The sequence below is a fragment of the Exophiala spinifera genome (genome assembly GCF_000836115.1).
Source record: "Exophiala spinifera strain CBS 89968 unplaced genomic scaffold supercont1.1, whole genome shotgun sequence".
NCBI classification, from domain to species: Eukaryota; Fungi; Ascomycota; class Eurotiomycetes; order Chaetothyriales; family Herpotrichiellaceae; genus Exophiala; species Exophiala spinifera.
This window is the reverse complement of record NW_015622513.1, coordinates 1,724,598-1,751,922: the sequence shown is the minus strand read 5'-3', so window position 1 is coordinate 1,751,922 and position 27,325 is coordinate 1,724,598. Positions and strand designations below refer to the sequence as shown.

The window sequence follows — 27,325 nt, the reverse complement described above, 5'->3', positions numbered from 1 at the left end:
TCGCGGGAAAGGTACCGGAACTCCGTATACCGACGATCAGTACCTGGACATAGATACAGATAACCACCCTACCTAGGTACTTTCAGTCTTCCTCACTGAAAGGCTTGACGCAAGCTTTTCTTTTTCTTTAACAAGTATCGAACCAACCAACCAACCAAGGACCCTCGATGTGTCTTATGAAATGTGATTGTCTTGGTAAAGTACCTGGGTACGTAGGTACACAGCATAGGTACATAGGTGCTTAGGTACAAAGGTACTCAGTTTAGGCACTCACGTATTCGAGATACAAACATTGTGCGTGCCCAGATAGAACACACAGGTTTATTTTTTTTATGTCTTTTTTTTCCAAAAAAAAAAAAAGAAAAAATCCCCCCAGGAAAACATGCGACCGATAACTATGTACCTCTAGTTACCCTACCACCCACCCTTTCTGATGGTACCTATGTGTCTCTCTAATAGTTAGACCTGCCTGCTTGGGTCCCGACCAAGATCAGGTAGGTGGTTTATCGCGACCGCTGTGAGTTTTTTACGCATTACCTTACCTGCCTCCCTCCTCACAGGTACCCACCCACCCACCACCCGTTGGGTTCTCCTCCGCTGTCCAAACAACGTTCGAATATTTTTCGCTCTGTACGTTTCGTGACCGAGTCGTCGTGACCACCCCTCTACCTACACCAAAGGCAAAGCCGCGCGCCGACCAGCGCATGTTGACGACGTCTCGACAAGTAGGTAGGTAGTAAAATCGGCTCCGCTTCTGCCTCGCTCCCACTGCACCGTTTCGACCAACTACCAAAGACCAACACAAACAGCAAAACCAAAGGCCAAAAACCTTGAGGAACTATTAAATGTACAAGGAACCATACGAGTGTCTGGGCATGGCTAGGAATACTACTACATCGGTCTCTTATTCAATAATGATGGGAGAATAGGGCGGACAGCAATATCCCATCCAACCCTCTTTGTTTTCACCCCGAATGATACGCATCCAAACAATCCATTCCAATTTTCTCCACCATTTACGCATTCCAAAACCAAATGGCTATGCTAGCAGAATTTCAAATTCGAACCTTTTTTCCGAACCCCCGGAAAATGCCTTTCTTATTGCGCGTCCTTTTCGCCATCGAGAGTACCTCGCCGGGCCTGGCGAGCAGCCAGTTCCTCTTGCCTCACACGCTCTTGTTCCGCCAGACCCGTCCTCGCTTTCTCGTGTTCTTTGCTCAGTGTCTTCTTCGTGATGAACAGACTGATGAAAATGCCAAATGCCGCGAACGCAGTGTAGAAGATCCACATCTTTTGCAAGCTCGAAGTGTAGGCAATATCGACAGCCCTCCTCTGAGTTGGTTGTAAGGCTTTGAGTAGATTCGCCGTGGCACTGAAGCCTGAAGCGGTCAAACGCTTAGCCATCTGTGTAGGGATGCCATGGTTCACCAGATATGTCTGCTTCTTTGCCAATTCGTTGTCAAAGACCACACCGCCCAGCACAACCGAGATGGAGGTTGACAGATTGCGGACGAAACCAAAGGTGGCAGTTGCTACGGCAATATCGTGTCCCTTGACGTGACTTTGCAGAGCGATGAGCGGGCTCTGAAAATTCGGTCCCACTCCCACGCCAGCTATTATCTGGAAAATGATGATTTTGGCCCAGTTGGCAGTAGGGTCCAGATCAATAAGGAGACCATACCCGATGGTCATCATGACCAGCCCAAACCAGATCGGCTCCCGAAAGCGACCTGTCTTCTTGATGAAGACACCTGCAGCGGCCGACATGAACGACAAGCTGATGACCAGGGGAAACAGGTAAACACCGCTGAGAATGGGTTTGGCGCCAAGGACGGACTGGAAATAGATGGGCAAGTAGTAGCTCGACGCAATAAAAACGAATCCATGGATAAAGCAGACTCCCAGAGAGGCGAGGTTGGATCCATCCTTGAACAGTCGGAGAGGAATCACCGGGTACTTGGCGAATCTCCACTCGTTGAAGAAGAAGAGAACGATGGTGAAGACTCCAAAAATGATCAGACAAAGAGTATAAGCGCTGTCCCAGGAATGCCCGACCCCACCGGATTCCATGCCGAAGAGAAACATGACGACGCCTCCGACTATGAGGGCAACACCTGTCCAGTCAACGGCTTTGATACCATCCCAAAATGGCGTCCTTGGAGTCTCGAGTTTGAGGAAGAAGGTGAGGAGGACGAGCGAGAGACCGTCGAGGGGCAGATTGATATAGAAGCACCATCTCCAGGAGACGCCTTGCGTAAAAGCGCCTCCAATGACAGGTCCGACACCCGAGGCGACGGCCCAGACCATACCTATTATGCCATAGTACTTGGGTCGGTCTCTCATGCTGAACAAGTCTGCGATGCAAATGTTGACCAAAATAACCAGCCCGCCACCTCCGACACCTTGAATGGCTCGACCCCCTATCAGCAGCCCCATAGAGTTACTGACACCCGCGATAAGACTGCCAGCCATGAATATCACGTTGGCAAATAGAATCATAGGCTTTCGACCCCATATGTCTGAAAGCTTGCCCCATAGAGGAACGCTGGCCGCATTCGCGAGGAGGTACGCGCTACCGACCCAGGTGTAGCCGGATGTAGAGGCATGGAAATGCTCGGCTATGGTGGGTAGAGCAGTGGTAATGATGGTGACGTCCAGAGCAGATAGGAAAAGCGCCATACAAAGAGAGAACATAATAACAATGATTCTTGATCTGGAGAATGAGTCTGCTCTGGATTCTTGCCGCGTCAGTTGGGGCTTCGTGGCTTGCTCGGCTTGGGCATCGTCGGAGGATCTTGTGTCTGGCTGAGCGGGCTTCTCGGAGTTGGGAAGACTGTTGGAAGGACTCGAAGGCGCCTCTACAGAATAGAAGCCTTCATTTGCTGCAGCATGAGGGTTGTCAGAGACGTCATGATCGCTCTGCTCGCGGTTGCCCGCTGTCACGAGCGTAGTATCGGTCATGTTGTCCTGGTTCGTCATGTTTCGTGCACGTACAACGAAACAGGTCGCAGCGGCGAGGCTCGAGGACTCTGAAGGCGTGGGAATATTTTGAACTTGTCAGGGTTTCTTGTCGACGAACAAAGTGAATTTAGACCTGAAATCTGGACGACGGGCGTTTTTGAGTCTATGCAGAAGTATAGGAGATGGAGAAAGACCCGGACTCGGCTTGAATATGAACCGAGTCAGGCGAAAGGTAATAAGAAGTCGGACTGTTCAAGAATGGTGATGCCGAATGGAAGGATACCAAAGAGTAATCCAAGGCGACATTGCCCGTAGAAAGAAGAATTGGCTTGGGTTGGGAGAACGAAAGACTTCAAAACCTGCCGTTTCTAGTCAATGGTGTTTCGAATGAGTTGTGGTCGGGGCAAAATACAAAATACGAGGCGAAAAAGCGGATCTCGCAAGTTGCGAGCCGTCTATTTATCCAATTGATCAAACTTTCAGCAAGCGATGAGAAGGTGCAAATGAATGACGCGTGCAGCACGAGCCGGTTCTATTGTTTGTACATTTTCGGCCCTCGGTCGTACCTTCGATGGATTCTTTGAAATACCGAGAAGGCGATACACTTCTCTGCTGGATACGAGGCAATGTGCAGGCCCTCGTAGTTGTACCATGGCCACTGTTCGTACATACTCCGCGTTGTTCTCTCGTACGAGGAATAGCGTTTCGGTCTCTAATCAGTCCTTGCATGTGCGATACGAGTACGAGGTTCCTGTAGTCAACCGCTTTGGGAGATGTGTACACTCTACTCCGTACTGACTAGCACCTCAGGTATTCTACCCCGACCTGGTTCTGGACTTCTTAGAGTGATCTCCTGCATCAATACGGGTACGAGGGAACGAGGACCACTACCTTCTGTATGTTAGGCATCCAGCTCATAATCATCCCTCACGAAGCACCGCATACTTACTAGTTAACGTTAGGCGCGAAGCAATTTATTCCAGGCCTCGGGTTCTGTTGGCCCCGACCAAAGCAACAAGCAAATGCCTCGTGCAGGCCTACGAACATGAGCCATGTCTGTGGTGCTATTAGACGTCGACTCGAATTAATCTTTACATGAAGAATCAAAGTACCCGTGCTCTGTATAAAATGCACACACGCAGTGCAAAGAAACGCTTTCAGAAATACGTGACCACCACTTTATCCTGTTTCCGTTAAGATGCAAAGACGATGGCCTCCAGATTCAAAGAACAACTGCCGTGCTGAATGGCATGCCGATTGTCAAAACAACAACCCCCCCCCCCCCCCCCCCCCCCCCCCCCCTCAATTCAACGGTTCGCCGCACTTCAGGCAACTCATCTTCATTTGCCACGTCTTGGGCTCAAAGCCGGAAGGGAATTCTGCGCTTCCTGATGTTGGAACAAGTTGTGTCACAGTCGCATAGTGTGCATCGGACCCATCAACGGTCTTTGTTTTGTGGATGGCTCCTTGCAGTTTGCCCGCCCAGACATGTTTACCCGTGGGCACTCCTTTGCGTTTCTTGTTGCCCTTGACTATGACCATGGCTTCGGCTCCCAGTCCATCTTTGCCAAAAGCTCGGTGTGCAAGATTGCTTACAGTCTCGCCAACTTTTTGGGCAAAGCCTTTCCCTTCGTCTCGTTCCTGGATTTCATGCGTCAGCGTGCCCTTCTTAAATTTCGCCCAAGCTCTCTCCTCAATAGCCTTGATCAAGCATTGCTCATGATTCCATAAACCACAGCCGACCTTACGGCATTGGTACATGTCCATGCTGGGGTTATCGTAACCTCCACATATGCAAAACCGCCTAAGTTTGCTCAACGCATGGTCGCGATCCTTGGCCAACTTCTTCACATCCAGAGTCTGTCTCCAGTATCGCTCCGAGAGAATGATCTTGTTGGAGTCGTCATTTTCGTCCCATTGGCTAATGTCGGCATGCGAAGAGATGCATTGGGCCTCGATGATACCGACATGATTGCTCAGGATCAATTCCCTCTTTCCATGGTATGGCTGGCGACCCATAGGAAGCTCTTCCGGCCAGTAGAACCAGAACACTCGTACATATACTTTCTCTTGACTTTCGGCTCGGAATTCAGAGATGAGGCCAGCCCAGAGATTCTCCTTGTCATATTGTAACTTTTCATCTTCCGAGGCATCGGCCGGTAGTGGTGGGGGTAACGGATCCTGTCGGTTGACATATACAATTTGACCAGCTGAGTATACCAGGAGCAAAGGATCCTTGACTGTGGAACAAAGAAAAGGTAAGTAAGTTCCGACGCGCAAGCGAACGCTTAAGCTTACACTTTGCATTTCTGTAACGACTGAACCTTGCCCACTTGTCACCAGGCCTTACGGCAAAGTTAACGCTCAGGTTGGGTGCCAGCGAGGGCGCTGCCGTCTCGTAGTAAACATCTTCTGGAATGGGAGACTTTGTGCGCCTCGGACGCGCCGGGCATTCAACCGTGAAGTCTGAGCTAATCTCGGCCTCGATGGTCTCGGAAGTACCTTCAGCGACTTTAGAAGCGGTGCTCTTGTCCCCGTCATCTTCCATTTCACTGGCATTGCGTTTTCTTCCAGCCATGGGGGTCAAATTGGTCAAGTCTTCGTTGTCAGACTCGCGTGGCGTCAGCGGGAGGTTATGTAGGTATGATTCCGACGTTGACTCTGTTGGCGCCATGGGAGATAACAGTCTGTGGAGCGTGCAGGTAGCGGTATTCGACGTCAAAGGAGATAGAAGGAGCCTTTCAAAATGAGGGCGGGACCCAGAGGCCGCGACGCGACGAATCCTTGCAGACCTCAAGCGCAGGATAAGCTGGGATGAACTCGTACGAGGCGCGTGGTAAACGCGTGCTCGACAGTGTCAAGGGCGAGAGCAAGAAATGGTTGACTCAGTGAAATGCCAGAGTCGATTGGGTGATGACGATGCGAGAGAACAAGGGAAAGAGAGTCCGAACAGTGATGGCAGAGACAGACATTACTGACGTTTGCTCTGGGTTGCGGAGGAGACTGTGTTTGCGGCTTTCGGGCTTCTGGTTGTGTGGCTGACACGCACTCTACCTTACCGCTTGATGGGGGTGGAGGGTGACCATTGATAGGTTCCCTGTCTCAGAGTGGAAGTCCCGCTATCCAGACTGCGTCCCCTTTGGCTCCAAGCCGCCAACCCAAGCGCTGACATTGTACCTACTACCCGAGGCATGCTGTACCTATCGTGCCTAGGTGCACAATACCTACACGCTAGAGGTACCTGATGCTTGCAGGGGAACCGCCCGTATCAAGCCACCGTCCAGATCTTCATAGGCAAACCCCTCGCCCTTGCTTTGGGCCATGGTACCCATGGGAAACAGAAGTTCAGAGTTCTCGGTAGGGCCCGGATCGCCCATGCACGACCAACGGGGCATTTCGTATTGTAGGTACTCGTACACTCTGAGGCCTTCCGCTTGTATTATGTTATGGTGCGTATCTAGGAAGGTATGTACCTATGCAGAATTGCCATGCTGCCAGTTGTTGCGCCGCCCCTACATCGGCTCTCTCTATATGTTACTTTGTCCTCCTGCGACGATTCCACTTCGTCATGGTGCAACATCATCAACTTGCAAGTCTTACCCAACTCTGGTCGAGAGAAGCGTTACATAGCTGCCATCTTTCAAAGCAATTCTACTTGATGATTAACTGTTAGCGAAGGAACCCTCAGTCCAGCACTCATCAACGCTCATCCATATTAAGATTTCTGTGGGTATCATCATCTATCTATTAGCCTTCATCCATCATTATGCTTGGAACGCCCCATGGGCCTTGCTCAACCGTTTCACTTCTTGAACATATTCTTGAGCTTATCTGCTAAACCCTCATGCTTCTTCGGGGTTACGTGCTTCTCGTTGCCGGCACCACCCCGTCCAACATGGTGCGATTCTTCTTTGCTCAGTCGGACCGCCGTCTCGGGAACGATTTCAGCGTCATGGGGAGCGGTTCCGGTCGCAACGCCATCAGCATCGATGTTGCCAGCGCCACCCCGCCCCGCAGAGTATGGGCCATCGCCTTGATTACCAACAGGTCCTTCGCGGACGATCTCGCCGTCTGTGTAAGCTGTGTCGTCTGGTCCGATGTTGGCGGCGCCTAAAGAAAGCATGATCTGTCAGTATAGACGGAGGGATAGTTGGGCTAAACCTGAAAGCCTTACCGCCGCGACCATGCGATACGTTGGACATGTTTGTGTGCTTTTGTTTCTACTCAAGTGTCAATCAAGCCCAAGGGGATGCTGAGCGCAAAATATTTACGACGGGAACTCACGCTGTTGTCTTCTGTTGAGATGCGGGTTTCACAATGTACGGTATGTTTCAGGGGTATGTTCAGGCAGAACTGGGGGAGTGGTCGTGGGTATATAAGTAGCAAGGACCCGGTTAGCCAGCTAAAGACAAAGAAGGGAGCGATTACCGGGTCCTCGTCTTGATATGAGAAGCGCAATGCCACGCCAAACCCATGACTAGAAACAGTGACAAAAGCAATCGACGGATTGCATGTGGCATGATAGCGCTGCGCTTTGACGACCCGTTATGACGTGTGATTAGTCGCCGCGCGATCCTTGCGTCAGCCAAGGCGTACTAGAGGCTGGGAAAGCGCAGCCTGACTAGCAGAGGCATTATTGTACAGAGTCGGCGGAGGAGTGATTGCACTTGGCGCGGCCAATGGCGCGGTTGAGCGGGAAGGGTTTGCGGAGCACGAGGACAAGGACGAGTTCGGCGACACACGAGTAGCAATAAGGTACGAGTACAGATCGTAGGCTCATCAGCTTCATTATCTTGACTTGCTACCTCCGCCCAAGTAACGCATGTACAAGTTTCATCAGTGTCCGCCGAAGTTTGGTCTTGGAGCAATACCTCGTGTATCACGGGTTCAGGCCTTGGCCGTCTTCTTCTCGTCACCACCACCAGTTGTGGGCAATCCCATGAAGATCTTGAAAGAATCGTAGATCATCCATTGCAATCCAGTCAAGGTACCGATCATCACCTACAAATATCGTCAGCTCCGTGGGGGATGCGTTGGAAAAGGAATGACTTACAATTCTCACGGGCAGACCATTCCACAAGCCGGAGAAGCCAATCTTGGAATAGATGCGACTCACGGCACCGCCAAAGCTTTCACCAGGAGCACGATCGGCATTCAGTTTGCTCACCATGACATCCGCAGGGTGTGACACAATAGCACAGAGAATACCAGCAAGATAACCACCAGTGAAAGCCACCAAAGTCTGCGCCCCCTTGTTGTAGTCGGACTTTTGGCCAGGAAGATAGTTATAGATGGCAGTGACAATGTTCTCGAAAGACGCAAACTTCATCATGGTGTATGGGATCTGGCGACCCCAGAGAGGGTACAGACCCTTGTACAGACTGCAGAATGTGAGCAGCAACTCAATATGGATAGGAAAGGGAAACATACCCGCCGACGCCTTCTTTGCTAGTAATGGACGAGATGCCTTGCACGGTGCCGGTGAAAGTGGGTGGGATAGTGGTTTGCATTCTGACCTTGACAGCCTCGAAAGGACAGAGACCTACATCGGCAATGAATTCTGCAGAGGCGGACGCCGACAAGTAGAGAATGGTCTTATACTTGGAGGCAGCCTCCTCTCCGGCCAACTCGCTGTACAAGTGCTTGAAGTACTCGTAGAAGCCATACTTGCCGGCACCCTGCACGGAGTATCCCACGAAGGTAGGGCCCCAACCGGTAAAGATACCTCGGATGCCCTCCGCTCTGCCAATCTTTTTCCATGCTTCGAAGTTGCCTTTGTAGAGGTTTGGATCGACTTGGCGTCGACATTTGACCAGGTCAAGAGGTGTGACTGCGGTGTGAGTGACGCCCTGAGTTACAGTCAGTCACCGAAGCTTGCGTCAAGAAAGCAGGTACCCGACATACACAAGCTATGATACCACCGACGGTGCAAGCAGCATAGTACTTGGCCGAATAGAGCTCAATTCCTCCCACCTTGGCTTGAGCCTTTTGGCTCGCCTCGGCATACTTTTCCTGAGCTGCATGCCCAACCTCCTTCGCAGTATCGGCAGCACTCCATGACTGGAAGAGCGGGCGCTTCTGAGGATGTTCGTTTGGCTTAGTGGAAGGCTCAGCCGTAGGCCTGTAGTATGGTGACGTAGGGCAAAAGGCCTGATAGACGGCCTGCGAGCTTGGGAAGAGCCCAACCATGATAGCTACTGTCTTGATCAGCTTATCTCCATCGACCAACGTCACCATCTGGGGGAAGAATGCGTAGACTGGGTGAGGAGTCGGAAGAAACGGATCTATTTACCTTGGAGTCGTTGTGGATGACTTTTGAGCAGTAGGTAAGGGGCGCAGGCTGGATGGGATAATAACGAGGGTCGATGATGATAGAATGAGGTGAAACCGAAGCTGGAGGTGCAGGGTTGTGAAAGGTCAAGTAGGTTGGTGCAGGGCCAGCCTATACGAGAGCGGATAGCACAGCAGCAACCAACACCAGGTCAACCATCAATGACATCGCCAATGTCACGGTTCTCCAACTTTATCTCCGTCTCCGTGTAGGAGGTATGCACGAATACGGATACGGATTGGACCCGTTTGCGCGTGCGATTAGCGGGCTGAGGGGGTTTTGCTTAGAGCCTTACGAGTGGAAGTTAGAGGCTAAACTCGGCCCGCCTTTTCCTCAAGGTAGCCAGGGAAAGAGAGCTTGGTGGGCGGCGCATGTGAACTTCACTTTTCTCAACCCACATCTACTAAAGGTAACTAACTCTTAGTTCTGGCATCTGTTGCTTTACGAAGACCTCCGTAACTCGTACAAAGTACGAAGTACCTTTTCCTACCCACAGCATCTCAGACCCCTGTGGATAGATTGTCTCTGCAGTAGCCGACAAGGATGACACACGTTCTCGAGCACGGAGTCCCTCTAGGGAAAACCATCGTCCCGAATTCTGGAGGTCTGCCTCCGGAAGAAGATGAGCATACTGAAATTCTGTCGAGCTGGGCCGACAAATACAGAGGCGCAACCGTCGCTGATCTCGATCTCCCTCCTGCGCTATCTACCTCGCCGAGTACACCTCTCTCCTCGGCCATGCTGTCTGCTTCCTCTCACGACTACTCCCATCTGACGGTGGTCTCAGACGACACCCGCTCATTGCTTGGCTATTTGTCGATTGCCCGTCTCAAGAAGCTCTTCGAATCTGGAGAATTGCAACCATCAGATCCTGTTGAGAAGGCCATGGTCAAGTTCAAGAGGGGGAAGCGGAAGTACCGGACCATCAGCCTGGAAACGGAGCTTTATGAACTGGAAGGCTTCTTTGAGAATGTGGGACCCCTGGCGACCGGTGAACCCCAGGAATTTGCGGTCGTCACTGACGCCGGCCGGAAATTCGTGCTGGGTGTTGTCACTCGAGATGATCTGGAGATGTTTGTGAAGAAAAGGCCATATTGAGGCAGACCGCACACCTCGTCCTTCCCAACACCCAAGTCATACGATAAATGGTGTTTATGCCGCCATGGCCACCGCCAACACTATGAGCAGCGGTGTCAATGATGTTTATTCATCGCTGTGAAGCTGGTTGAGCATCGCGAACGACCGAACGACCACTTGCCTGAACGAAGAGCACCTTTCAGAGTCCCCGAGCCTTCTCCCGCAGATCTCTGAAACATGGTAACCAACTGTCTCCCTTGGTCTTCTTTCTCCATCTGTCTCGTCTACGCTGCCGACAACGACCAGCATCCGCATCGGCGCTAGGCGAAGGATTTGTGCGGAAAGAAGTCGGGCAAAACCTCAGCATGCGGATGTGGTATCGGGCGCATCCGGATCAAAAGCAAGTTCCATCCCCTTCTCAGGCAGCAGCAGGCTTAGCGTTCGATAAGTCAAGGAGAAAGTCAGACCTGACAGCGGGCCTTCTCTATCACGGTTGCTCATGTCCTACTAGCCCGTACCAGTTTTGCAGAAACATAAGATGATTGGGGCTATCAGCAAATCTTCCGACAGCACTGGTCGGCTAGTCATCGGTGATATTTCTAGAATCAACCATGCAATGACGGGGTATTCCAAACAGAAGCAAAGTTGAACCGGGTGATTTGAAGAGATTATTCAAGAGCGAGGGCGACTTCTTTTCGTGCCTTGCTGTTGACAGAACATCTTCCTCAACGTGCTAGCACCTCCGTTAGAGTACTCAGGTAACTTTTTTTCCACTTGTTTCTGGTCTTTCGCCATCCTCCAATTGATTCTACCATCACCACCATCGGTGCTTTTATCGAGTGATGTCCCTGAGTTTGGATGCAGGAAGGGATGGTCGGATGTACGCGAATTGCGTCCGATTCCGATCGACCGTGTGTGCACGTCCATGGTCTGCTCCAGGTTCTCACGGAGGAAATCCCCCTTTTGAAGCAGCCACTCTAGTAACTGCCGCTTCTGTGTGTTGCACCTGATGGCTCACAGCCACCAGTATCTGTCGCCGAGTTTACTTCTTGAGCGAAATCTGCTTCACTCTCCTCGACCCTAGTGCATACGCCCCATCTTGAGCGATCCAGTTTCACCCTGGACTGAGGCTTCGTTGCTTCGTTGACCCCCTCCATGACGTCGGCCGGTCTCTCCAATGGTACCACTGTGCGAGACAGATAGCTGGACGTGTGGACAAGAATCCTACATAAAAAAAAAGGCCAAGAGAACATAAGCGAGTAACGAGTACACTCACTTCCTGCAACTATGTTAAAAGGTTTACAGAATACAATGGGCAACAAATAGGTTCTTGGGAACCAGAGAAAAGTAGGGCGGAGATAGCAATGGTACTGTATCTGTGCCTAGGTAGCATGCTCCCAGGCAAATTTCAATATTCCATTCTCCCCATCGCCGTAGACAATAGCCTTGTCCGAGGCATAAATGAGGAGAATAGGTATTAGGGTGATCTCAGAATCTAAAGCTTACTCATTTACCTGACTAAGTTGTGCGGGAGTACGAGGACGTGCGACGCAGCCATTTTGTCTGATACTATCATTGCGTCGTTTGTGTCTATTTAGCTTCTCGAGGGGACGCCAGATCTAAAAAGGCCTCTTCAGAATGACTATCTCCATATATCCAAATACAAAGATGACGTCGTTTAATACCACAATCGGAATTTGAATACTTCTGAGAGGGATTACCAAGTAACGCTAATATAGAACATCGCTTCTTCAACTGTGGTCTCGACACCTCCATCTTTCTTTCTTTTTTTTGAGTATGTTTCAGTGAGACGGGTGGAGTAGTGGAAAGGGAACCGAGAACATAAACCATAAAATCAACCCATTCCAATCGTACAAGTCGTAGGCGAATCATTCTTCGCATGCTTTAGCAGGTCACGGTCAACTTCAGAGACGCTGACACACCTGCCAATAAAGAACATTCTAGTTATTTGTCATGTCCCAGTCGAAAAGCTCGTCGTCATTGTAGGACTCGTCGAACATAGGATCGTTGTCCAGAGCAGCAAAAGCTTCTGGACCACCAGGGAAGAGTGTTGCACTCGCAGCAGCTGGGTTTGAGAATGCATTGCTGTCTTCACCACCAAAGAGAGAGAAATCCTCGACAGGAAAGTCGAATTCCTGACCCATCATTGGAGCTTTACCGAAGGGTTGACCGGACGGTCCAGCAATCATGGGAGAGTGCTCTGAGATTGAGGGGTTGCGAGACTGAGGCACCAAGAAGGAGCTTGGAGTGGGTAAGCCTTCGTTGAAAATTGTTGGATTGGTGCAATCCATCATGAGATCCATCGAAGTGTCGTATGGAGACGGCTCGGTGATGTTGCTGTACGCTGGAGTGATTGGCGTACCCATGATGTTGGCAGCACTCATAGGAGTCGTGTTGGTGGGAGAAATATACGCCTGAGCGGGTTGGAAAGCGTTGCTATAAGGAGTATTGTTGAAGTCGAAATCATCTGCCGACTGATTGTACGACATTGACGGTGGGTTTCTTGGAAATATGGGGTTCGAGTAGCTCACGGGAGCAGGTCGGTAGCTGTCAAAATTGTTGAGCGGTTGCTCGTAAGGAGTGATGACAGCGCTGGCCGAGATGCTACCTGCGATGGAGCTTGCATCATCCCAATGGCTGTGAATGCTCGTAGAGATGGCGGGACTAGCAGAGTAGTCCATGCTAGGGGTCTGAGGAGTTTGGGCAGGCGTCATCTTGCCGGACCCGACAGTGGCCTTGTCTTTGCCCTTTGCGCGTTCGTAATGCCACCCGTGCTTCTTCTCCATGTGTTGCTTGCAGTTGCTCTCGCGTTTGGTACGGAATTCGCAGTAGTCGCACTTGTAAAACTGAGGGTTCTTGGAGTGCTTGTCATTCCAATGGCGCTCACGTTCCTTCTCGGTCGGCAGGCCCATCTCGTGATACTTGCAGCCTTCCTCAGGACATTTGAAGGGACGAGAATGAGTCTTCTCATGTTTAGCCAGGTCACACTTGCGGGTGAAGATCTTGTCGCAAGTCGGGTCTGAACACTTCATCTCGACGATTTCAGGAATGTAGCCCTTTTTTCTGCGAGCCATGGACCGCGCAACGTCTTCGTCGTGAGCACTGCTGCTTTCTCTCTTGATCCCCGGACTTGGTTCGTAGGGCAAACCGGTACGAAGAGAAATACCCTTGCCATTCTTCCAGCGAACAAGCTCGGCATGGTTTCCGGTCTCACCAAGACCACCCTCCAAGGTGACCTCATCGTCGATAGAGTAAGCCATCTCGTCGTTCTCTTCCGCACCTTCGGCCAGTGGGTTGCTGCTGGAGGAACCTATGTGAGAGGCGAGTCTGTTGACTTGCTGTACCAAATCAAGGAAGTAACCGTTGTCGTAAGGACGGTCAGAAGCACGCCGTTGTTCTGATTCAGAGAGATGTTGATAAGCGTCGACGACGAGCTGGATGGTAAACTCGCCGAATGCGCGGTAAAGATGCCTCGAGATGGCAAGGGACTGGTAGGGACCGTCAGTCACAGGTGATTGTTGATCGATCAGTGTGCTTACCAGGGGCTGGAATATGAGGCTTTGTTCCAGATCACGCAAGCATTTAATCTTCTTGTTAGACTTGGAGCCGAGAGCGGTGACAAAAGGATGAAGGTTCTCAAAGCGAGTCTCTTGGAGGATGGGCGAGATTATATGTTGCTTGAGTTTATTTCGGGCAGAAACCGTGAGAGGTGGGTGACGGAGGCTCGCCCTTCCAGGGCGAGGTGCCACACTTTCGGTGACGGCAGAAGGAGCAGCGTTGGATGACCTCAAGGTTGAGGTAAGGCCTCGGTGCCTGAGGCGGCGGGAGGTCGTTTCTGAAGAGTCAGCTTCTGCAGCAGTTCGGTTAACACCTTCACACATAACAATACAACGGGCAATCCAACCTTGAATCAAGTCTTGAACAAGACCGTCTTCTTCAGAGGTGTTTCCCACAACTCGGCCGGCTGAGTCACTCTTGATCGAAGATCCCAGTCCACTATCCTTGTTCGACAACAAATCCAAAGCTCTTTCAAAAGTCCGAGCTAGACCTTTGTCACTGGCGGGGCTGACAGATGAGCCCAAACCTTCGTCAGATGGTAGAGCGGCACGGCGCACCCAGACCAGACGATCAAAGTTCTGAGAGGACCTGCGCCTGCCTCCAGATCGTTTTCCACGAGCGCCCGAAAAGGTCTCCTCAAAGTCAGCGATAGACTTGGCGACGTCTTCTTTCTCAGAAAGCCAGCTAGTCAGAGTCGACGCTGAGCAAGTCGGAGAGCGGCGAGTCAAGTGAGGAATGCTCAAGACTGGATCATCTTCCGTTGAGGGAGACGATGAACAGTGGAAAGTCGCGCCTTTGGCCAGGGACATCTTACGCAGAACGCATTCTGGTGAGTCGGGTGACGCAGGAGGTGACAAAGGATGGCTCTTATTTATGAGTCGAAGGGTTCGTCGATGAGCAAAGGGAGTGGGAGGAGGTGGCATGGTAGTGGAGGCCATGGTGAATATATCAAGTCTGGCACCAGCCGGGGAGTAAAGCAGATGACCCGCAAGACACTGGCTAACAACTTAGCACGCGATCTATTGGTCGATGCCCGATGATTCTCAGTGGCTTATGACTCACCCGCCGCAGTAGATATGGAAACCCGAAACCTAAGACGTGCAAAACCAGATGTCGACTGTACTCACAATATGCTGTTGTGTCTGAGACTCCACTGCCGATGGGTCGTGGAACGTGTTGATGAAGTGGTGGTCCTGAGTGTGGCCTGCGAAGACTTGGGGTGCTTCTGGCTCAACGAACAGAGCGGATGGTTTGAGGTATCGTTGCGATAGGAGAGGGACGCTGGTCGGCGCGGCGGGGAAGAGGACAGTGAGTGGGCTGTGTCGGCGGGCGCACCGGGCCAACCCCTGGTTACGGCAGGGAGGTTGATAAGGTGACTCGATGTCAAGGTGAAGTGCACCGGCGTTCGCAGGGTACTTCAGCGGGTGTTCACTTCGTTCGGACGACGTTGGTGTCAAGAGGTGAAGTCAAAGTTTTGGGGGAGATGTGGCCGCGGATCGCAGAGCAACACCTGAGGCCAGAGTGGCGACAATCCAGGTGCTCCTGCGAAGCTGGACCGTGATGGCGGGTGCTGCGAGATGGTGGACGAGAGGGAGGGAGGGCTTGGATGAGCGTGAAGGGAGAGTGAATGGTGATTTGGATGACTGGACGTGTTGCTGATGATGGGCACTTGAAGCGAGTGTTGCCTGATTCCGCCAAGGCGCTAGCATCAGCAGGGATTAGCAAGGCTTCGCGTCAGTCAGTGGAAGAGCACCGAATGCTGCGGACACTGAGGCGCAGCGAGCAAAAAGACCGAATTGCACCATTCCCCAAACTCCGCTGTACATGTAAAGGACTCGTCCGCGTCCGTTTCTGTTCCTGATCCCCGTTCGACGAAGCAAGCGATCCTTGCAGACTTGCAGACTCAGCTTTCCCTCTCGCTACCAACTGTGAATCCCCGCCAATAGATTCGCGCGACGTAACGTTATGTTAACCCACGTCCAGCAGGTTACCGCATTGTCCCGTCTCTACGGAATACGGCACCAGGAATGAGGGAGATCTACTAGTGGTCTGAGACTACTGCTTACCAAATGATACACGACCCTTCGTACGAGTACAAAAAGTGCCACTGCGGCTTTTGGAGGAAACGCAGGCCGGAGACGAATCAGCCTTACCTGCGGAGCTCTCGCTTGCCTCTTCCAGGTCTAGAGAGCGGACTCGGGCAAAACACAGTCCGACGGCTTCAAGCGTTGCGTCCGACAACTTGATTAGAAGTCTGCTCGTCGCATGTCACTCGAATGTTAACGAGGCACATGCAATCCCCCTCATGCTGCTCACGACCTTGGGTCAGCCGACGTACAGTACCTATTTTCCGTACGAGACAAGTGTTCTAATATTGCGTGTATGGGTACAGACTATCCCCAGACCACCATAAGTGCATTTGCGAAACCGACGGTACGCCTGATGTTCCTGCGTCGTTTATCGACCAATCGCGGGTTTTCACTCACGTCCACCCTTGTCACCGGTCAAGTACTTAAAAAGCTTGCAGGTGAACTGGCCTGACAGATGACCAGTGCATGCAGGAAGAGGCCACAGTTGTCAGTGGCAAATCGTTGACCAAAGTACCATGCTGGTCTGAAGACACTCACTAATTGGTGCTTCCTATGAGTCGATGGATGAGTGAAGAGCGTACGAGTGCGAGTACACCAACGTAATGAAGCCAATTACGGGAACAATAAACAAGCCCGCTGATTTAAGTACTACGAGAGGCTGAAGCGCACTCTCTAATGGACTTGGGACTGTTCTCATGGTTGCTGTACGTCCAGGTCCCTAATCAATCAGATGTCTCTTGATCCGATAGTCAGCCAGCCCTCGGCGAATCTGTCGAGACTGGCAAAACGGCAGTGTTCCTCTCACTTGCAGTTCCATGATACTATCCGAGGTATTCTGTAAACCGTCAGAACATCTAGGCTTCTACAAATTACACGCAGCCTCGGCTAAGTACCTCAAACGTGACACAGAAATCTGAGAAGGCCTCGATACCGTGATCGGTCTGCAGGATAAGCTGTCGAACATTGCACCCACGTTTTAGCTGGCATGGAACTTTGTGGGCGATAAGACTACGATTCTCTAAACCCTGCCCTTGCCCTTGATACTCCGAATATGCCTGAAGTATCATGCGCTGGTTGGGTGTACTCCTTGCGACTTTGTGATGACCTTGTTGCTATGCCAGTTCGGCGTTGGGTAATTTGCGCCCGTCCACGCATTCTTAACAATGAATCACGATGCTCGTGGTAATAATCACTACTCACTTTCCGACAGAGAATGCATCAGAGCCATACCTATCTCCGGCGCCTGTCACGAGGATCTCGTATACTTGAGGTGTGTAACCGGCATAGAAAATGTAGAGCGGCAAGATCTATGCCTGAAATGGCAAACAATTTATTCCTCTTTGTCGCTCTCTCTCTGCTTTCTTCAAAGTATTCTCAACATCGACGCCATGACTTACCAGCCCAAGCATTGACGTTTGAATTATTTGTAGCGTTCTGTTCAGTTCAACTAATCACGCAGCATGAACCTCTCATGGATCTCCAGAGCCGTTCGCACAATTCCCCAAGGCCATGTAGGTCGAGCCGAATTTCTGCACCCCTCAAAGCGATACGTCCAGCGACTTTTCCAGCATACAAGTTCACGAGGTAGCAATCTCCCGCGCCTGGCCCAACCGTCTGTGTGGGACTCGATTATTCCAAAGGGACTGCGCCGAACCCACGCCTCAAGAGATGGGAAGAAAAAAGCGACCAATCCCGCGACTTATTTTATCTGGATATACATTCTGATCGGATCACAAGCGATTCGCATTATGGGAACAAAGAATGATTTTGTAACATTCACGCGGAAAGCCGATATCAAGATTGCGCAACTGAGGGAGGTCGTCGAGAAACTGCAACAAGGTCAGGATGTCGATGTTGAAAAGGTGCTCGGCTCCGGTGCTGAAGCTCAAGAGCTAGAGTGGGAGGAAGCACTTCGAGAACTACAGGAACAGGATCGTATATGGCAAAACAATGCAAAGAAAAGTCGAGAAGAGAGGGAGCGTCTTGCAAGAGAAGAACAGGATGCAAATCCTGTAAGCAGTTCGGTTGACAAAACACAAGGAGCCGAAGCGCCTTCAGTGATACCCCCACACATTCCTCCTCCACGGCCAGGCTTTTATTGAAGCATGAATATGCTCAACAGACCAGGATTCTCTATGAGTTCAATGTGCGCCTTGGGCACAATGGCAGGATCATTGTCCTAAGCAAGATGGGTGCTAATGGCCTCCTCTTCGGTTGTTCGAAGATCATCAGAGGGATAGAATGTCGAGTGCTCCTCGGCATACATCTGGTGTAGCTCTCCCAACCAAGACAGCTCATACGAGCGGGCCCTCAACATCCAAGACGTGTTTACTGTTGGAGCCATTCTGGCTCCTCTCGCCGCATAACACCTATCTCCCATGTGTTGGAGAGTTCATCTCTGTAAGCCTCTTCTCCATACCGCATACCGCACCTTCAACATCTACAGCGCACAAGCTAATTATTATTGTGTGAAGAAATAGAAGTCAGCTCAATGTACGATGGATTCCGTACAAGAAAAGCAGTCACGTCGACACGTCGCTATCCAATTGACATGATGAGCTAGAATTGGACCGACTCTCAAGCACCAAGATTCATCGTGTATAGCGAGTCGCGCAAGGAGTTAACAAGGATCCGAAACCTCCTGATGCTGGGAGACTCATGATTTACCTATTTACCTGGCTTCAACATACCTATGTCAATGGCTCATGCGCAAAGTAATGAGTGGCCTTCTTTTCAAACGTTAATCTGTGCCTCAGACTCTTCGTAGGGAAATTAATCACGCCTAAGAGGGAGGTTCAAAGCAGATTCTTTTCGAGAAATAACAGGCAAGAAATGAAAAAGAACCCCTCCCAGTGTCATGGTACTGGTGTTGGTTGCGACAACTATGTCACACTGGCACCAATGACTACGTCTTAGTTTGCACTGCGCGGAAACGGATGCCGGTCGAAGCACCAAGCAAGATGGGATTCGTGCTATTTCCTTTCAATCTATGACATATAATTGTGGTGGCTTCTCCGGAATGAACATATGGTATAACTAGTGAATGCCTCCGAATACTTGAAAAGCATCAGTGATCTACTTCGGATTTAGCATCAAAGCGCACCTCCGCCGTCTGCCAATGAGCGGCTAGTTCTCCGCAGCAATATTTTTCTATCTCGCGAACTGCACCCATCACTCGACTCCCTTGCATTGAATCAATCCAACATCGTTGCATTTCAAAATCACTGCTATTGACATCCTAATCCTTCGACCTTTTGATACTAGTTCTACGACATTCTCTGCTTTAACCTTCAAAAGATTTTCGATCCCACAAAGCACTCTCTATCTGGGTGACAAATTGTCTTCCAGCGGCGTCCTCCCGTCTCTACACGCACAAACAGCACTTGGCCGACACCGTAATATTATTTCGAGTGAATCGATCTTCTAGCCATTCGGACAACAAGTTTCTTCTTAGAAAAGTCGTTCGCGCACTTCGACATACCTGAACTTCTTCCTCTCGCATCCTCCTTCACCTCTAGGCTGATCGCAATGGCAACCGAAACTGCTGGTACAAATGGCCTTTATGGCGCAAACCAATATACTCAGCCTGCCGAACTTGCTGCCTCTGCTCCCTCTGCGCCAAACCATACCTCTTCTGCTTCCCAGAGTACAGCAACCTCTACCAATGCCCCGAAGGCGGATCCACAAGAGATTGGCTGGTATTTCGTTGAGCAATATTACACTACACTGTCAAAGAGCCCGGAAAAAATACACCTCTTCTACTCCAAGAAATCACAGCTCGTCACGGGCGTTGAAGCAGAAAAAGTTGTTCCTGCTGTCGGCACAAAGGTAATTGGAAGCGTGATCTCATCCCCCCGAGACTCTAACTGACAGATGGGTTGCAGGCAATCAGCGAAAAGATCAAAGCACTCGATTTCCAAGACTGCAAAGTCCGCGTCCTAAACGTCGATTCTCAGTCTTCATTCAACAACATCGTGGTCCAGGTCATTGGAGAAATGTCAAACAAATCTGAGCCTCATCACAAGTTCGTCCAGACCTTCATCCTCGCCGAGCAACCGAACGGTTACTTCGTCCTGAACGACATTTTCCGCTACCTGAGCAATGATGAGGATGAGATCGTAGAGGATGATCAGCCACAACCGGAGGTTCCAGCTGAAGAGCCACCGACCCCTGCCGCAGGTATTCCAGCCGCTGAGACCGACCAAGAGGAGACGGTTGTCACAGAAGCCGCAGCTGAGGCAGTAGATGAGAAACTCGAAGAGGACAAACAAGAAGAAGCCGAGACTACTGCAACGGAGGTCAATGGCGCGCTGGTTCCTGCCACCGCCGGAGAGACAGCTGAGAAGTCCGAGAGTTACGAAGCCGCTGCAGACGTTTCGATGGATGAAAAGACGGCGCCCGCTACCACAGAGCAGCCTACCTCCGTGGACGTGAGCCAACCTGAGACAACTACCGAAGTCGCGCCATCTGCTTCTGCCGAAGCACCACCGGCCAAGAAAACCTGGGCCAGCATGCTTGGTGGTGGCGCCAAAGCACCAGCAGTTCCAGCTTTGCCTGTGACCACACCCGCTGCTCAGCCAAAGGCAGCTCGCCCTTCACAGGTTGTCCAAGCACCCAAAGCATCAGCGGAGCCTTCGTCGGCTGCCAACACTGCCTCAAGCACCCCTACCTCGCAGAGCAATGGCTGGCAAACTGCCGATCACGGCAAGAAAGGCCGACCACAGAACAAAGCTACATCGGAGGGCACAGTACTTGCTTATATTAAGAATGTAAATGAAAAGGTCGATGCGCGTATCTTGCGAGAGGTCCTCGAGAACCACGGTGAACTCAAATATTTTGACGTCTCACGACCCAGAGTAAGTGACCCTTCTGATCAACAGAGGAAATAGGCTCACGAGTGCTAGAATTGCGCCTTTGTCGAATTTGCCGACCCTGCCGGCTATGCTGCAGCTGTCGCCGCTAACCCACACACCGTCGGCAGCGAACAGATCTACGTCGAAGAGCGTCGCCCTCGTCCCAACGCTTACGGAGGTAGTAACGCCAGTTACAGCCGTGGTGGTAGCCAGGCCGGTCGTGGTCGTGGCGGCATGCAGGGCAGTCGTTCTGGCAGTCAGACAAACTTTCCCAAAGATGCTGGTCGCGGAGGTCTTCAGCAGAGAGGTGGCAAGTCTGGTACTGTGACTCCAAAGGGACGTGGCCAGTCGCAGGCGCCTTGATCGACACATGACTCTACTGCGACACAACACGACCGGTCAAAAGCCTCTTTTGGGGAGGGATCTCTTTCTATCTTGTGGATCGGACAGCGTTACAAAAGTGACAGGGTGATTTTCAATGCTTTCTGCAACGGCGTATTGGAAAAAGTTCTCCCATTATGTCTTCCTGGCAATGTCACGGCATAGCGAGCTTCGGATTGATAGGACGACTCGATACCGATTTGTTTCAGAGATTGATGGCACATTGCTGCACTGCACCTGGGATTTTCACGATGCACAGCATCTTCGCTTCAGTGCTCAGGTCCACGCGAGTCGTGTGCCATTTCAGCGAGGTCATGTACTTTCTGTCTGCGGGTTCTTTCACCCGTTCTAGGACGCCAACCTAGAGGATAGGGATGACATTGTACAATAGGTTTTATTATTACGAGACAAACTCGAGGTAATGATACTGTTTGCAGATAATCTCCGTGATGTGTGCTCAGTAGGGAGTGCTGTGTGCTCGGTCATTGACGTGGTATTTTGATGGTTGATAAGCAACGCGGCGCGAGCCTGATAAGCAAGACGACCATCGCGGGGTCAAGTCAGGCTGCAGACGGGATCCGTTCAATCATCTCGTATCTGAAGTATCCTTCCCAAAGGTGGTCAGCCTACCTGGTCTTCCTCACCCTGGCACATCCCTAGAAATACACTGCTCTCACTCCGTTCGCTTCTCCATTTTATCATTCTCGATCCGTACTGCAACCACTTGTATGTCAGAACGATGAGGCCTGGACTCGGCTTCGAGAGTGTAGAGCCGCGCCCTCGCAAGTCCTCCGTTGCCGGATCTCCCTCCTTGACGGGTGAACGCAGCAGCGCACCTCCGACTACGTTCTTCCTCTCGCGTGATCCCGACGGGCCAAGGCCACGATCGGAGAGCAACACTAATCTTCTACCAACAAGTTGTCCCGTAAGCAGCCTCCAGGACACCATTCAAGAGGCGGAAGCATCTGGCAAACATGCCACCATCCAGCCATCGGAGGTGAGAAGTGGCAGTCGACGAAGATCTACTATAAAACCTGGCAATGGAGACCGCTTGAGACGCGGCTCCTCTACTGCGCATGGGGAGAGAAACCAGTCAAGGCGTGCTCGAGAGATTACTCCGTCACCTCTACCATCTCGTGATGTCTCTCTTCCCAACAGTCCAAAGTCCGGCTCGTCCAGATCCCTTCAGCAATCCGATGACGAAATGACTACGGATGAGGCTGGGAGTCAAGTGATCGGGTCAAGTGAAGACGACGAGATAGAACCTTCGGCAGTCGTGCAGGACAGCCAGCCGGAACTGATAATGCCGAGCATCAAGATGCCTAGCCGAAGACCGTTCACCGGACGAGGCAAGCGTTTAGGGAGGTTCAAGATCATGGTTGCAGGAAGAAAAGGTAGTCCTCGGACTCAAACTTTGATTGGTGTCTTCTAACCACAGCAGGTACGGGCAAGACATCTCTGATCAAGTCGATTGTTCAGCTATGCGAAGACATAGTCCACGTCGATCCGGTGCCGTCGTCCTCGAAACCTGGTCTATCAGCCGGAAACCCCCCGCGAGCACCAGATACGGTGACCGAGATCTATGCAAGTACAAAGCCATATCCCGCTTGGTGGTCGAATGTGGAAGAAAGCCGAATATTAAGGAGAAGGAAGAGCATGGGGGATTCTGTTCTAGAACGGAACATCTGTTTTGTCGACACAAGCGATTCGATCAAACTGGACAAGCTTGTTCACTATATCGAGCAACAGTTGATGAACGTCATGACATCCGTTAACCAGTTTACTCACGAGTTCTCAGGGTTGTTGAGTGGCCGCGGTTCTTGTCAAGTCGACGTGATACTGTACTTGGTTTCTAAAGGTATGCGCTCCCTTGACCACTACGTATGCGGCTTTGACTAAGGTGCCCCAGATCATGTACAAGATGATTGCGACCGGATCCGGCAACTTTCAGAGCTATGCAATGTTATACCGCTCGTAGCAAAATCAGACCTGCTCACTCCCGAAGAGCAAGAAGAAGTCAAACGATCAATAGATCTCAGTGTGGTTACCTTGCCGCGGTTACCTACGTCTTTGATGGCGGACCCAGAGGCTACGGAAAGGGCAGTCGCTCCATATACTGTGACATCGATCAACGGCCCGGACCTAGACACCATGGACGCATCACTGCTCATGTCGCCCGAGTATGTCCAGCCATTATTACCATCAGAACTGAGTCTCCTCGTAGAGCAGATATTCGAACCCGACACGGTGGCGTATCTGCGGCATACCTCGGCACGCAAGTCTGTGGCATGGCATGCGACTCACCCTAGGCTGACCTTTATGCCGTCACCGTCACTTCCATCGGTGCACAACTCTACCCTTGCATCACCGCTGCCAACATCATTGAGTAATTCGGGTGTGTTAATACCAGTGGGATCAGAGGTGTCCCTGAATACTTCCAATAGCTGGGCCCTGGCGAGAGTCGCAGATCACTCTCAGCGTGAAGAACGCTTGGCCCAAGTCCGACTGTCGAAATGGGCAAGTGAACTGCAACTCAGTCTTCAGCGCGAACGAGAAAGATATGAGCGGTTGGCTCGAGGAGAACGAGCGATGTGGCTCGTTGACAGACTCGGCGAAGAAGTCCGCGAAGGACAAATTTTGCCGCGAGAGGGCTCGCACGCCTTGGTACACAAGCGCGGCAAGTCTGGTTTGATGTATGATGAACTTCCCAGTTATCAAATGCACGACCCCCTGGGCTTGTTGCGTTGGCAAGACAGCATGCGGACGCATGGCTGGATTGCTCTTCAAATAATAGGCAGTTTCGGCGTGGTGGGAGGGATTGCTTTCTGGGCTGTGAAGACCTGGGGCTTGACAGCCAGTATCAATGACTGGGCTCAAGGATGGCATATCCCATGGCTTGGAAATGATTACTGAAATAATAAAGAAGGGACAGCAATGGCATACCTGGTATTGGATGCATGAAGTTCAAGAGACAGCCTAGCAGTTAGTAGGTAGGAGTGCACGAGTACGCCCAGTGTATAGCAGAGTCTTCCCCGGTCGGCCAGTCGGGGGTCGGAACGAGTCCCTTTCTTTCTCATCTCCCGCCCTTTGCCCTAGATTAAATCGTTGACGATACCATGATCAACTCATCCTTTGCGACGGGTTACACCTACCATCAACTCTGTCGGTGATTGTAAATATAGGTGCGTCCTGCTGCTAAAAATACAGAACATGATGACGGACAGGCTTTCAGTAGGTGCGGACAGAGTACAATTTTACGGAACGAATTGTCACTTGTGGAATAAAAACTAAAGGCCTACCCAGGCCCCCAGCCAGAGTACTCTGACTGGCAGTGCTACCTTTGGTCAAGCAAGCTTTTCAAGGAAGGGAAACCCTAGGCCAGCTCCCCTGGTGCTCAGCTGATGCCGTGAAACACGCCAGACACGCGACCGATGCCCGATCAGGGCAGGGTCTGCAGAGCAAATGCAGGTCAACCTGAGCTTTGCTGGTGAGACGAGATAGCGGCAGTCCTTCCAGGCATCATACAAAGTCCTTGACTCCAATCAATTCTCATAATGTCACATGGATTCTGGGATAGCCCTGGAACCCATGATGTCTTTTGATTGATGCGGATGAGCATTCGAAATACTCCATATGAAACCCCAAACATGGGACAAGAACCTGAAACGCCCTTTTTGGGTACTGACAGTTGTATGAGCACTGGAAGTTGCTGAAAACCCTCGGGCCCAAAGGGCTGTTGGGTCTTGAAAGGAGTGGACTGATGCCGCGTCCCGAGTTCACTCGGTATCAGTGTCGCTAATAAGCCCTTTCGACATTTCCATGAAAGCTGTCAAGCACGTTCTGGCCCAAAGATAGACCGCCGGGATGCTTTTCTGTGGCTTGCAATGTCGTGTCTGCGATGCAGCTGACGGGCCACGTGGAGTGTCCGGGTCGATGGGGAATCCATCTTCGAACCCATGGACCGACCATACGGAGTCGAGGATGCAGAGAGAGTCGGGAGAGGGAGAAGGAGAAAGTCGAGAGGACCCGAGGGCGGCAGGGGCCTGTTTTCCCTGGCGGATCCTGCAAGGGGCCGAGCGGCGAGCGGCCCAAATCGACAATCCACTCTTGGGCCCTCGCTGCCTCAGGACTCAGGACTCAGGATTCAGACTCATCGGAGGCGTCCAACACGGCGCAGGGTGAGAAGAAAAAAGAGGGAGGTCGCCGGAGACTGGCGAGTGGCACCAGACTCTGGGCCTTCCAGCCGCGAGCGTTGGCTGAGGTACGGAGCAGAGCAAGAAACACACACCTCTATTGCACTCCGTTCCCCGGTACCCGTGCTAGCCAGAGTTAGTGACCCAACATCTGCCGAAAACGCCTGTGTCTACAGTATTACTCCATCCGCTGCCCATCGTCAATCAAACACACTGCAACCATCCAGTCAGGCACCGAGTAGGGAGTCCTCGTCCTCCTGGTTTTGATTTATCAAGTCTCTCCACGCACGTCGCTTTCGCCATCGTCATCCATCACTTGTCGTCAATTGTTCCCGCTTCTCTCCTGTGTCTGCGTGAGAACGAGCATTCCTAGCCAGCCATTCTCTCACCGAACTTCGCTCAAACACACCAAAGACCATCCGTGACACAAGATCTTCCTCCTCCCAACCCTAAGCTAGTCTCTATTAGAAACGACAAACCTCGCTCTCAGCTGACACCGCACGTCTTGTTTCTGTCCTCCTATCTCCTCCTTGCTTCTACGAGAACCACTCACCTTTCGACACTTTCATCCGCACCACCGAGTACAAAGTCAAAGGCACCGACTGTTCACCACGCGGACAAAAGCAAGGTTGTCGACATTGTCACTTCCCCTCTGCCTCGAATTGTCCGAGTACACGAGCAACAGTCCGGCCATACCCATACAACTACTCTCCACCTGCTGTTTCGCGCATAACCACTCCTGCGGTGCGGTGAAGATCTGCATACCCGCGTCCCAATAGAGTGCACGGCTCTACCTTGTCCGAATACGAGTCACCGACCACACGTACTAGTGTCACTGCAAAGCCCGCGTTGACATCAGTATAAACCCCATATTTGACAACTGGGCGCCCATAACAACGGTTTATTGTCACTATCCATAACACCCACCCACGAAAAGAAATCATGCCGCGCAGATCCCTTGAATCCCAAAGGCCTATCATGGCTCCAAGTGTACGTTTCTGAAATCCTTTGTTCACCGTCCCTCCCCTTGGGCACAACCGTGAAACCAAAATCCTAAATTTTTGTTCTGCCAGGTCACTTCCAAACGCACCTCGAAACGCTACTCTACGTACTCCGCGTCCCCGAGCTTCGCCACCACGACGTCAAACTACTCAACCACCCTGGCGTCTGCAAACGTCGTCAGCCCGGAGGCCGGCATGGCAGAGATCCGCCAACTCACCCAGAGCCTGGACAGGCTCGAGAATAAACGTCTTCAGCAGCAGCGATTCATCCCCAGTCAGAAAAAGACGGACGACCTGAGTAAATTGAGCCTAGGCGCCAAAGTCGAAAGAGCACTGGGACGAAGGATGTCGGATCAAGATGCTGTTTTCAGGGTCAAGAGGCCTGTCGCCAAATCAGGAAACTCGTTCTCGATCATTGACGAAAAGGCCGCTCTCAAGGTCTAGCTGGATGTGGTTTTTGGTCTCCTCCCGAGTGCATGGGCGAGGGATGGTCATTTGACTCTCTGGAGGGTCTGACGGCAATGGCGGTGATGACACATACAATTCACACGAGGAGGACGCTATATGGCGGAAAGAAAAACCTTTTGATGGTTGACGTTGTTGATGCTTTTTCCTGAGATACCACTTCTTAAGAACCATTGTCTATCGGAGGGTGTTTTTGCTTGTTTATTTATTTTTTTTCTCTCTCACGGAGGGGGGGGGGGGTCGGGGGGCGGCGATGGATTGCATTGCATGTTATTGATATCACTATCGTTATCACATACCTATCGATTCGGGGGTGGATTAGAGAGCGCGTGCAAGGGGAATGCATATTTCCATAGTGTTACTGGATCCTGATTCCAAACTCCGATCTTGACGG

The 27,325-nt window shown here is 51.4% G+C and overlaps 10 protein-coding genes across 10 annotated transcripts; 5 read left to right on the top strand and 5 right to left on the bottom strand.

The window, feature by feature from the left end:
* Positions 1-1,098: 1,098 nt before the first annotated feature.
* Positions 1,099-2,979, bottom strand: PV08_00656 (uncharacterized protein; the record flags this gene model as incomplete). Its single annotated transcript, XM_016375021.1, has 1 exon — positions 1,099-2,979. One exon carries the CDS (start codon positions 2,977-2,979, stop codon positions 1,099-1,101), a length of 1,881 nt encoding a protein of 626 aa, XP_016240297.1.
* Positions 2,980-4,263: 1,284 nt separating this feature from the next.
* On the bottom strand, positions 4,264-5,635 carry PV08_00655 (uncharacterized protein; the record flags this gene model as incomplete). Its single annotated transcript, XM_016375020.1, has 2 exons — positions 4,264-5,201; positions 5,260-5,635. 2 exons carry the CDS (start codon positions 5,633-5,635, stop codon positions 4,264-4,266), a joined length of 1,314 nt encoding a protein of 437 aa, XP_016240296.1.
* Positions 5,636-6,763: 1,128 nt separating this feature from the next.
* Positions 6,764-7,163, bottom strand: PV08_00654 (uncharacterized protein; the record flags this gene model as incomplete). Its single annotated transcript, XM_016375019.1, has 2 exons — positions 6,764-7,071; positions 7,136-7,163. The coding sequence occupies 2 exons, from the start codon at positions 7,161-7,163 to the stop codon at positions 6,764-6,766; spliced, it is 336 nt and encodes a 111-aa protein (XP_016240295.1).
* Positions 7,164-7,848: 685 nt separating this feature from the next.
* PV08_00653 (uncharacterized protein) lies at positions 7,849-9,150 on the bottom strand (the record flags this gene model as incomplete). The annotated part of the gene is made up of 4 exons (XM_016375018.1): positions 7,849-7,962; positions 8,015-8,342; positions 8,392-8,810; positions 8,866-9,150. 4 exons carry the CDS (start codon positions 9,148-9,150, stop codon positions 7,849-7,851), a joined length of 1,146 nt encoding a protein of 381 aa, XP_016240294.1.
* Positions 9,151-9,835: 685 nt separating this feature from the next.
* On the top strand, positions 9,836-10,390 carry PV08_00652 (uncharacterized protein; the record flags this gene model as incomplete). The annotated part of the gene is made up of 1 exon (XM_016375017.1): positions 9,836-10,390. One exon carries the CDS (start codon positions 9,836-9,838, stop codon positions 10,388-10,390), a length of 555 nt encoding a protein of 184 aa, XP_016240293.1.
* A 1,940-nt stretch (positions 10,391-12,330) lies between these two features.
* On the bottom strand, positions 12,331-14,886 carry PV08_00651 (uncharacterized protein; the record flags this gene model as incomplete). Its single annotated transcript, XM_016375016.1, has 3 exons — positions 12,331-13,878; positions 13,930-14,240; positions 14,295-14,886. 3 exons carry the CDS (start codon positions 14,884-14,886, stop codon positions 12,331-12,333), a joined length of 2,451 nt encoding a protein of 816 aa, XP_016240292.1.
* A 2,612-nt stretch (positions 14,887-17,498) lies between these two features.
* Positions 17,499-18,140, top strand: PV08_00650 (uncharacterized protein; the record flags this gene model as incomplete). Its single annotated transcript, XM_016375015.1, has 1 exon — positions 17,499-18,140. The coding sequence occupies one exon, from the start codon at positions 17,499-17,501 to the stop codon at positions 18,138-18,140; it is 642 nt and encodes a 213-aa protein (XP_016240291.1).
* A 1,426-nt stretch (positions 18,141-19,566) lies between these two features.
* On the top strand, positions 19,567-21,254 carry PV08_00649 (uncharacterized protein; the record flags this gene model as incomplete). The annotated part of the gene is made up of 3 exons (XM_016375014.1): positions 19,567-19,866; positions 19,923-20,894; positions 20,943-21,254. 3 exons carry the CDS (start codon positions 19,567-19,569, stop codon positions 21,252-21,254), a joined length of 1,584 nt encoding a protein of 527 aa, XP_016240290.1.
* A 757-nt stretch (positions 21,255-22,011) lies between these two features.
* Positions 22,012-24,185, top strand: PV08_00648 (uncharacterized protein; the record flags this gene model as incomplete). Its single annotated transcript, XM_016375013.1, has 3 exons — positions 22,012-22,666; positions 22,711-23,130; positions 23,182-24,185. 3 exons carry the CDS (start codon positions 22,012-22,014, stop codon positions 24,183-24,185), a joined length of 2,079 nt encoding a protein of 692 aa, XP_016240289.1.
* Positions 24,186-26,407: 2,222 nt separating this feature from the next.
* Positions 26,408-26,910, top strand: PV08_00647 (uncharacterized protein; the record flags this gene model as incomplete). The annotated part of the gene is made up of 2 exons (XM_016375012.1): positions 26,408-26,455; positions 26,539-26,910. 2 exons carry the CDS (start codon positions 26,408-26,410, stop codon positions 26,908-26,910), a joined length of 420 nt encoding a protein of 139 aa, XP_016240288.1.
* Positions 26,911-27,325: the final 415 nt, after the last annotated feature.